Source organism: Sinocyclocheilus grahami, unplaced genomic scaffold, assembly GCF_001515645.1.
Source record: "Sinocyclocheilus grahami isolate Dianchi unplaced genomic scaffold, SAMN03320097.WGS_v1.1 scaffold190.1, whole genome shotgun sequence".
NCBI classification, from domain to species: Eukaryota; Metazoa; Chordata; class Actinopteri; order Cypriniformes; family Cyprinidae; genus Sinocyclocheilus; species Sinocyclocheilus grahami.
In genome coordinates this window covers 897,145-908,120 of record NW_015505369.1, presented here as the reverse complement: position 1 = coordinate 908,120, position 10,976 = coordinate 897,145, and the positions used below count along the sequence as shown (strand labels likewise).

Below are 10,976 nucleotides of genomic sequence, written 5' to 3'. Positions count from 1 at the left end.
GGCAACCCCCACCCCCCTTGAAGGTCAAGTTAATATAGCGCCAGATCACAACAGAAGTCATTTAAAGTTACCTTTCCTATAGAACACATCTATACCTAGTTCTTTTATTAAACAAACTAAATAGCCTAATGTTATTTATCTTATTTACACGACAGCATGTCATTTCTGTCTCCATGCTATGGTCGCGCTCTCTGTATGGCGCACAGCGGAGTTCCGCCCCGATGCGCACACACAAGCGAGCACACTCCCACTAGTATTTGTAAATATTAAGCCGCAAAACGACTTGTTTTTATGCTTTCAAATAATTAGACATGCTAAAACACAGAATTTTTGGGCCCTAAACATGTAATTTTTGTTAAACTTTTAATGAATTGATGTTAAACTGTTTAAGTTTCATGATTTTAATTAATTAGACATGCTTTTTGATTAATACAATTTTATTTTTATTAAATCCCCCCCCCAAAGCCGTAAACCTAGGGGAAACACTGCACACACATACAATTTTACATTTTCAATATATATTCTTCTTAAAAAAGAATTTACAGCAAAGAATTCCTTAGATTTCTACTGGAACAATAACTTGAAACTCTACAGTTCAATATATTCAACAGTTTTAATAGAAAATAATGACACTGGTGCAAAACTTTGCTTACTTAATTTTAAACTCAACCTCTCAGAAGACCTTAGCAACTGCATAACAACTCCCTAGCAACCAACTTAGCATTGTGGCAGTGAGTTCTGCAGAATTTTTATTTTTTTATTTTAAAAGATATAGAAGAAAACATGTCACAATTTAATAAGCAAACCTGTTTCTGCGGTACTCTTTCCTGTCAGCACTTTATGGCTTGGATACTATTAGCGCAGACTTTTTGACTTAACGTTTGCATGAAAAAGAAAAAAAGGGAGAACCAGTAACGCAGCAAATTAAAAACTGCCTAATACCTTGTGGTATTCAGAGCAAGGAAGAAATCTCCAATCCTGAGTCATAAGACATTGTAATCTATTCGGTTAAAGCGCTTGACATTTCAGTGACATTTTCGCTTGGTCTCCACCCAACGGTGGTCAGCAGAGAGATGAAAGAAAGCATTCACCGGTCACCTGTGAAAGACCACTCCAAAATCTCTCTACTTCATCAAATCCTACAGCAGACGTCCAACTTACTTCTAACACCATCCCAAAGCACATCATGGCAAACCACACAGCCAAAATTCCATATTTGCATCCTCAAAGGACGCAAAAGACACGTTCCAGAGCTGCTATTCTGGTCTGGATATTTTTTCCACAAACGGTTCATAAGATCATATCTAACTTTCAACCCGTAAAACAAACAAACCAGCTATACAACAGAAAAGCTTGAAAATGCACTTACAGCATGTAGAGCGATCCAAAACTTTCAGATTTAACATCCAAATTTATGCTTAATTTTTGATGTCTTATACCTGATCCAGCTAATTTTGTGCTGCAAAAGAAAACACCCTCAGCCCTCATCATATTGCACTGACACATCTGTTACTGCGATAAATATTCAATACGTGTGACATTTACAGCTTTGAGATCAGTGACATGATCAAACTGTAGCTAACAAGGTATCGAAAAGGTCATGTTTGGGTTTGCTGGTTCCTGCTAAGTAATCACATGCTTGTGAAGAGCTTTGCATTGACATCTTTTCCCGGATCTCTTCCTGATGAGTATCATTTAAAGTCTATTCAATCATTATTTATTCACCTTTATGCCGTTCAAAACCCATAAAACTTCAGTTTTTTGTGGAACACAAAAGGAAATTCTGAAGACTGTGATGATCACTCTTTCACATGCCGTTACAATGAACAAGGACAGAGCTTGTTTCAAAAATGACACAAAAGCGGAATAAAATAGCTCATACGACAAAATATTCAAAGTCTTCAGAAGCCAATTTTGTAGGAAACAGACTACAATTTAATTTGATAATCACAGCGAACAATTCACAAAGTCAGCCAATTGAACTGCTTCTTGAACCAATCATATAGATTACAGGTTCCGTTCAAAAGTTTGGGGTCAGTACAATTTTTAAATGTTTTTGAAAAAAGGCTCTTATGTTCACCAAGACTGCATTTATTTGATCAATAATGCAGTAAAACCTTTTGTAACATTAGAAATGTTTTTTCTATGACCTTTGATCAAATGAATGCATTATTGAATAAAATTATTTAACAAAAAAAATAATAATCTGTATACTGTATACCATATACCTATAAATCTGTATACTGTATGGGCCAGAAAACAACTCCCTAGTGACCATACAGAACACTCTAGCAACCATTTTTGAAAGAGTTTTGCGCAGCATTTACTCACAGTAGCATAAAGATAACTGTACCAGATCTGCTACATACTTGCATCTCAACTCATCTTGAACTGTGAAGTAGTCTATCTGATGTGGGCTCTTTCCTGTGTGCATGTGTGCAGACATTTGCAGTAAGCTCTATCCACTCTAAATGTAGCTGAAATGCAAAGTACAAGGCTGGTGAACAACAAGTCCTGACTGGGTAATTAAAGAGCTGAGAAGAAAAAAGGCAAGGCAGACTGACTGGAAACCACTACCAGCCCTTGAAGAAACATCTGTGTTGAAGGAAAACAAGGTAATTATATGGAAAGAGGGAGGAACTGCTCAAGTATTTTCCCTTTAGAGAGAGGCGCCTTTGTCTGCCACTGCAGCATCCGTCTGTCCAAAAAGACCACAATAGTGGAAGACCACAACCAGACCTCTCAATACACACGTTTTGCACGTATTTCACATTTGGTTTTCGGGATCTTTCTTTTACCTCGTTTTGCTCATCTTGGTGAAAAATGTTACATCTCTTTAACAAATTTGCTTGTTTTTTTTAATCCGGTTCACTACCGTTGACAGGAACTCAACATTTCAACACTTCTGGACACAAACTTTCGGCCATTATCTTCAAAGTCAGAGCAATCCCCCTGCAACGACCAGACTCCATTTTTCATTGTGAACATGAGGCAAAGGAAAAACCAAATATACACAAACACGCCCTACAGCAAACTTGCTTTTTCTTCTTTACTGTAATACATGATATGCCAAGATATGAAGCCTACAGGCAGAGAATGAGTGCTGGATGACCCAGCTCTACTTAACCTATAACAACTAGAGAAATATTTGTGTTGACAGATACCTGGATTTAAGGATATCACTGACAGACAGACAAATGTGCAATTCAAAAGAAACTGGTGAAGAAATGTTTGATTTGTGCACAAAATATACTCTACTTTAAAACATAGAGGTATTGCGAAATGCAGAAATTCAGAACTCAACATAACTTGCATTCTCAGAATTACCACAAGAGGTGCCATAGAGGCCATTGGCGTAAACTGTCTTCATTTAAATTTCTCTTTCAGGAGAGCATTTCCCAACAGCATCATCAAACTAAGTTCACAAGTTTGTTGTTACCAACAAAACTCAATGATTCAGCGCTTCCCGAAACCAACAAACATTTGCAAACCGCATCGCAAAGCTTTGTGGTTGGAACTACAGTCTCAACCTATGGTAAGAAGCATATTTTCTTGTAGTTTACAACATGTGGCTGTAAATAGATTAGCAAAATAAGCGAGTTAATAAGCATTACTTATTTACAAATCTATGTTTTTCATTGAATTGGACTGTAATCTGGTTACGTAACTCCCGTTACTTGCAATGCGTTACCCCAACACTGTGTGTGTGTGTGCGTGCGTGCGTATATATATATATAAAATATTAATATATTGCGTAAGAGGGAATGTGAGACTGAATGAACATTTGCAAATAAAGTACAACAATGCATAACAAAAATAGAACAGCATTTGAGGAATATATTTCATTATTTATAGCAATAATCTGACAGAAGTTATTACTCCACCACTTGCGTAATTTCATTAATGACAGTTCGAAATCATTGAAACAATGTGGCTCGAACGAGATAAGTTATTACAGTTTTGGGAAACTAGCTAGTTCTCCATCAATGCATCCAACTATGGTAGTTAACCGGCAAGTTATGTAGTTGTATGGGAAACGCACCCCAAATTGACAACAGTTTGAAAAGATTCACAAATTGCCTCAAATCGGTTTAATTTTTCATAGTCTGAATAGCAAAAAAACAAACACACAAACAAAATCAGATGTTCAGAAAACCAGGTCCAAATTGCAGTTGGGACGTGAAATGTATAACATCATACAAAATGCACAATATTGTCAAGAGCCAAGTCCAAATTCACCCACTCTTTCCTCACATACCAATCTACTCATAATGTCTTCCCTACAGCATCCAACGTCAACTCATCAGATTTTGACAACACACTGTCTGAAAAAGTGTGATCTCAACAACTGCAAAACCTGGCCCCCAAACCAGGAAAACACTAAAAGACACCCAGTAACTCACCTTTCTGGCAATGGTTCGAGGTCCAGCATCTGTAATTGTCATTGTCGTTGAAGTTCGTCTTGATACACAGAGGGTTGTCCTCCATGATTCCCGGGCAAACATCTCCGCACTCCTTGGACTGCTTATTTCCAGCAATGAAATTGTTAAATTCAGCATGCATAATGAGAGACCAGTCCACAGAATCCAGGTAGCAGAGCTCTGGATTCTTCTCGATTCGTATCGCACCCCGCGTGATGTTCCGCAGGTTGTAAAGGCCGATGTCCTTCAGGCTGGTTAACTCAAATATAACCAGGGCGTAGTTGTAGAACAAGTTACGGCCACGAATCACGGCGAGGTTTGGAAAGAGGGTGCTGAGGCTGTCCAGCCCGGATACACGGAAGAGGAGCAGGTAATCCGTAATCATGGTCAGTTTGGGGAAACTGAGGGTGCGGAAGACCTCCTGATTGTTATTGTTTTTGCTTCCAATGAGAAGGATCTGCAGGTATCCCTCAACCACCGTACAGTTCTCCAGCCGCTTGAAATTACTGATGTCATTGCCAATGTCAATGCCTGGACCACAGACTGGAAGGAGGAAAAGAGAAATTACCAGATGCAGATTGTAATATTCAACAGTCACAGGCAGCAAGAGATAATAAAAAAAAAATGACCTTGAATATGTGAATGAATAGTTTGATTAATGGTAACAGACTCAGACTACAAGTTTCCCTCACATACGCATCAAATTAGTTGTACTTGTGTCTTAAATAGACAGAATGTCCAAAAATGTACGTATCCATGTGTCGTTCCAAACCTGTATGACTTTCATTCCTCAGTGGAACACATAAGATATTTTGAATGTCTCAGTGTGTTTTTGTGTCCATACAATTAAATTCAATGGGGTCCAATGTTGTTTGTGTTCAAAAGGTGATATTTTCAATGTCTCCGTGCGTTAAATCTTTGGACCATACAACAAAATTAAATGGGGTTCAATGTGGTTTGGACCCCAACGTTCTTCAAAATATCTTCTTTTGTGTTCCACTGAGGGAAAAAAAAATGAATATGGGTTTGAACAACTTAATGAGTAAATTCGGATGACCGAATTTACCAAAGCCTTTACACAACTATATAGAACGAACACTAAAACAAAACACAAATCCAATGATTTAGGCCAATAAAATGAACACGATGACCAGTTACTGACTGTCAACCCAAGCAGACATGTGAAAAGTTTCAACCAACTGCAGTTTTTCTTCTGCCAGTGACACAGTTCCCTGAGAGAGCTTTTATAAGACGAATTATTGTGTTATTAAACAGGTATCCAGAGACGGCCATTTCTGCTTTCACTTACCACCCATTAAGTTGTTTATTTTTCACAGCGCGATTTGCCCACAAGCTAATCACAAAGAAAGATCCTAAAACATTTAGGCCGAGCTGAAAAATGAATCCTGGAAAATGCAGTAAGATAATTATAGAGCTCTTGAATTATAGATCCTAAATGAAATTTTAAAAGATAACATTACCTAAAAGTTTATAACCCTTTAAATCCTATATAACACTCTCAGAGGGAAAAGGCCCACTCCTTCCTCTTGAAGGTAATCTTTTCTTTTAAAGCCACCCTTAAATTCTGATTTTAACAAGTATGCATTGGTGTATTATATCCATTATGCTAGAAAATATAATTAAACGATGGCAAAAACAAGCATCTTTCACCGCACTGGAAGACAGACAGCACACAGCCTGTCTGCGGACTCTTAACATTTTCACACTGCTGAGTAAACAGTGCTATCTTTATTGCTTTGATGGCGCTCCAAATCTCATGTTTACATTTGATAACCCAATTCCAGCCTGTTATTGCGAACTCTCGTAGGTAGCAGACTGGAGGCATTTGGAAATTAGATCATAAACTGATGTCATTGTTTAGAAATGAAGCAGAAAAAAATAAAAAACTTAGCCCAAGCTAGTAACTACCAACACTTCAGATTCTACAAAAAAAAAAAGATTGCGACAGAACGCTTTCACATGAAAACAGAACCACAAAACAAGACAACCTCATATTTTTGCTAACAAAGTCAGACAGTACTTTGATAGTTGCCTCAACTCATGCATCTTGAATGCATTCAAAATATATAAATACATTTCTATTTTTTACATTTTTATGTCCCTGTAAAACATGTCTTAACATACTTGAAAAAAACATTTAAACTCAAGTATTAAAATAAAAAAAATAAAAACATACGAGTTAAATCACAATATCAAATATGGGGTGAATTTTTTATATTTACTACAAAATTGGCTTTATAAAAATATGACTGGGGTTTCTTCATATTTATCTTTCTACAGACTAAGCATATTGGGAATATTGTTTTACTTTGTAATCAATTAGGCTAATACATTTTCATCAGGACCACTTTTAAGTCTTTTGTAAAATCCCTTTGACTAAAAAAAGTTTTTTTCTGACAATCTTCCATGAAGTGACAATTTTTAGAACCAAAACAACAACACAAACATTAATATTAACGAATCATTTGATGAATTATGTGAGGTTTTGGAACTCTAAAGCATTCCATGCTGTTAGATAAAATTACAGATTGCTATTCAAACCGACAAGTGAATGTAAGCTAACACTCAACAAGAATCACCCTATAATGATAAACACACAAACTGCTTTAAGTCAACCAAAAGGAGGCGGCAGATCAACAAATAAGCCAGTGGTTTGATCTCAAGATAAGTCAACCAGTTAACCCCAGTCACATTTACACCCCACTGTGAATCTTTAACTATCCTGTGCCAAGAGAGACAGGTTATACTTAGGATTTCCACTGAGAACCTCCTCTGCCTCACTACCTCGCTGCCCTGCAACCGCCGGGGTTAACAGTAAAACCCAATTACACAGACTTCACAAACTCCTCACTCTTCCAATCAACAGAACCCAGTCTGTTTAGCTAGAGCGGGTGTTTTTACATGTTCTATTTTAAAAACACAGATCGTTCCTCCCTCTCTTGATGAATCGGGGGGTCTTATTTGCAGTTTACTTGGAAACATGGAAATTTTGTGGCGGTCAAACATGAAGGGAAGCAAAAATTGCTTCTTTTTTTGTGAGAACTTACAGGGTTATTGATTTTAAAGAGGCAGAATAATGAACACGGAATATCTTACATGTTTTTCACAAATGCATGGGCCAATTTAGGATCGTTTAAGAACACAGGGCAGTTTTGCATAGAAAAACAAAGGCAATTTGCATTGCCCATGTGGGTTAAACTAATATTAATAATGACTAATTTCCAGTACGTTTGACCATAGGAATCCATGCAAACCCACCACAGCACCAACAACATGCGACACACAGTAACAAGTAAACAAGCATGCCCTGTCGTACCGAGCACGTCAGTGTTATTCCAACATGTGTCGTCATCTAAAATCACTTTCATTTACTGGCAACCACCTCACAGCGTCCCAACATATCCTACGAACCTGACAGCGACCAGCCCGTCCCTGATAGCTATATCTCGCTAACTGTAATCACACTTATCAATACGATCTGTCAGTTATGTTAACCAAAGAAAACAAATAATAATCTTTCCAGCCTTCTGTGTCAAAGTGAAACAGATTGATCAAATCTATGATGGACTCTATTTAAATTAAAGAGCTGCGAGACTACTGAAGACTACTTCTCATGGTCTCAAGGAATGAGTCAAAACATTACCAAAGCTTTAAAAATCAGAACCTGAAATACACATTGAGTTTTAAACTCATGTCTAGTGAGCACTTTGTATGAAATAGCCTAAGAATTATTAACGTTTGGCAGACAGGTTTGAATAGGGATAAACAACACCAATGCTTTTAATATCTAGTCTAGTCTATTAAAAATCCTGTTGGTTTGTCACTTAAATTAACCATAGTGTCACCAAAATCTCCCATGCTGCTAACATGGTGGTGATAACTCAAATTTGACTTAGATACCTCTGCTAAACGTAGATCTGTACCTACAGGTGCACATAATGGCACTTGTGAACACAATTACAACCACTCTAGATGCCAACAGTAGCATTATTTAATAGATAGAGTGGTAAAATACCTCTGAAATTACTATTAGAAATAGCAGTGTTTGCACGACCAAACTTGACTTTGTTGTGTTCTTTGGCTTTGCACACTCCTGTTACGCATAATATGTGTGTGTTTCCATTTCTTTTGTTTAAAGAAACATTTCAAGGGAATGAAAGCAAGAAAAACATGCAATTAAAATCAAAGTAAAAACAGTTGGTCTGGATTTTGAGCCAGTTTACTTTCCACACATCGCAAATGAAAGCTTCAACCACTCTGAAAGAAAAATGAAAGTGAAGGTTACTTAGACCAGCAACACCAATGATGATCTAATCCAAATGCATCCATATCACTAGAAGAACTTACTTTCTCCATGACAAAGTGTAGAGAGGACCAGGACCAGACCACAAAACAAGGTCCAATATCGCCTCTGTCTGCTAGATCTCATTCCTGTACAATAACAAGGCAAGCAAAAATAAAGTAATTAAAAGTATAACAAAACAGGGGAGACAGCTCAACCCTTCAACGTGGATGATGCTTGACTCTTGGAGTCTTCTCAGCACAAAAATATCATCAAAGTTGGTTATGGAGGGGGTTAAAAAACAAAAGATAGATACACAGCAGCTGGAAATAATCAAACAACGCCAATTTCGTCCATCTTCACTGTGTTTTTGCTGGGATAAATGACCCTCCAGGCACCCCAGCGAGATTTTCCAGCAGCCCCAGCCCGCTCTGCCCTCACCATGAGGCGGATTCACCCGCACTGAATCTCGCGCTGCTCAAACGTGTTTAATATTATTTTTGACAGCTTTTCCTCATCGATATATGTGAAAATAACCCAGAAAAACACGTAACGGCTTGATAATCCCCAGGTCCGTGCCCCATGTCGGGGGAAAATTTGGAAAACGCGTTGTTGTATGAATCCTCGCAGGCTGCTTTCAGCACTAGTCCAGTGAAACCCGCTTAAATCCGCTGGCTAAAACAGTCTGGACGACTGTGCGTATGTGTGTGTGATCTTCACCAGCTGCAAGATGCCTAGTACTCCTCACCCAGCGTTTTTAAAGGCCTAAAAAGCGACGGAGAATCTCAGAAAGATGCCAAATAACATCCGTCCAGGCTTTAAAATGGTCTCTCTCTCTCTGCCTCCCACCATCTCCAGTCTTGAGATTTCAGACCTTGATTTTTCCCTTCAAGACGCGGGCAATGGAGGGCTCAGATGCGATCTGCGTTCATTTAGGAGATGTGAAGGATGTTGAGTAGATCTACAGTCTACATCTAGTCTCTCTCCGTTGAATTGACGCTGTAAACAAGGCTCGATCTCTCTCACACACACACATGCCGCTCACACACATAGTAGGTTAACATTACGTTGGATGAAGGTATGAGGGAAAAACCGGACTGGACGCACACACACGGAAAAGGATTGGGATCTGATTTTGGAGGTTGCCAGTAGGACATGTTAGCGCTTCATAACAGCGCGCTGCACTCTTGTCAAGTGAAATATTTATTCAGGCTATTTATTATTTATTGCAATTATAGTCACATTCGGCTTTGAAGCAATTTTTTTTTACAAATAAGTTTCTAGTAAATTTCACAGATAATTAGCCTACAAAAAAAAGGCAAATAACACATTGGATTAAACTAAGAATTTTGACAAGTATTTTCTTGTACTTCAATAATCATTGTTTTATTTACAACTGTGAAAAAAGTTTTTTTTTTTTTTTACAGCGTATGCCCACTAAAAATAAAACAAAATTACTATTGCATTTCTATAATACAGCTATCACAATTTCAAACAATGTATGGTTACATTCTTACAAAAATGGCATTCTTATCCGAAGGGGGAAAACAAAGATATTTATTGTGAAAAGATTTACTTTTTGTAGCCTATATATTTATAACTTTGTTTGATTATTCATTTAAACTACATTCACACATAATAAAAATATCTTAATGTGTTTTTCTACAAGAGAAAAAAAAGTATAAAAAGTTTACATTTTTACATTTATTTATTTGTTTATCGATTTTACGTTCACACAGAATAACATCAAATGTTCATGTATGTTCTCTACAATTTCTACTACGGTCTTTTTTGTTTGTTTGTTTTGTCAGGCCTCTTTTGGGAATCAGATGCAGCACTTGTAATTCACTGTAATTTTGCCTCACAAAGCACACACTGTTCTGCTGGTGGGAAACACTCATGCAATATCAAGTCAAGTCAAGTCTGCTTTATTGTCAATTCTTCCACATGTACAGCACCTACACACAGAGAATTGAAATTGCGTTACTCTCAGACCCTTGGTGCATACAGATAACACTAACAGTAGAACATAAATACAGATAGATACAGATTAAATATAAAATACAACTATACAAATATAAAAATATATATAAAGCAGCACAAGGCGCATAGCAGATAGAGACCAGTGAAGTAAATAACAGTGCAGATATAATGATTTGTAGTGCAAAAAGAGCTTATTCAGACTGATTAAAGTGACAGTGTGTGTGTGTGTGTATTTGGGAGGGGGGAGGGGGAGAGTCCGTCAGAGGGTC

The 10,976-nt window shown here is 37.5% G+C and overlaps 1 protein-coding gene across 1 annotated transcript in view; it reads right to left on the bottom strand.

The window, feature by feature from the left end:
* Positions 1 to 9,821, bottom strand: part of igf1rb (insulin-like growth factor 1b receptor) — a 114,785-nt gene extending 104,964 nt beyond the window's left edge. The window contains exons 1-2 of the mRNA XM_016284904.1: positions 8,790 to 9,821; positions 4,404 to 4,964 (exon numbers count right to left, since the gene is read on the bottom strand). Coding sequence (XP_016140390.1) covers positions 4,404 to 4,964; positions 8,790 to 8,871 — 643 coding nt within the window. The 5' untranslated portion in view covers positions 8,872 to 9,821. The remainder of the gene's footprint in view (positions 1 to 4,403; positions 4,965 to 8,789) is intronic.
* Between the last annotated feature and the right edge of the window lie 1,155 nt (positions 9,822 to 10,976).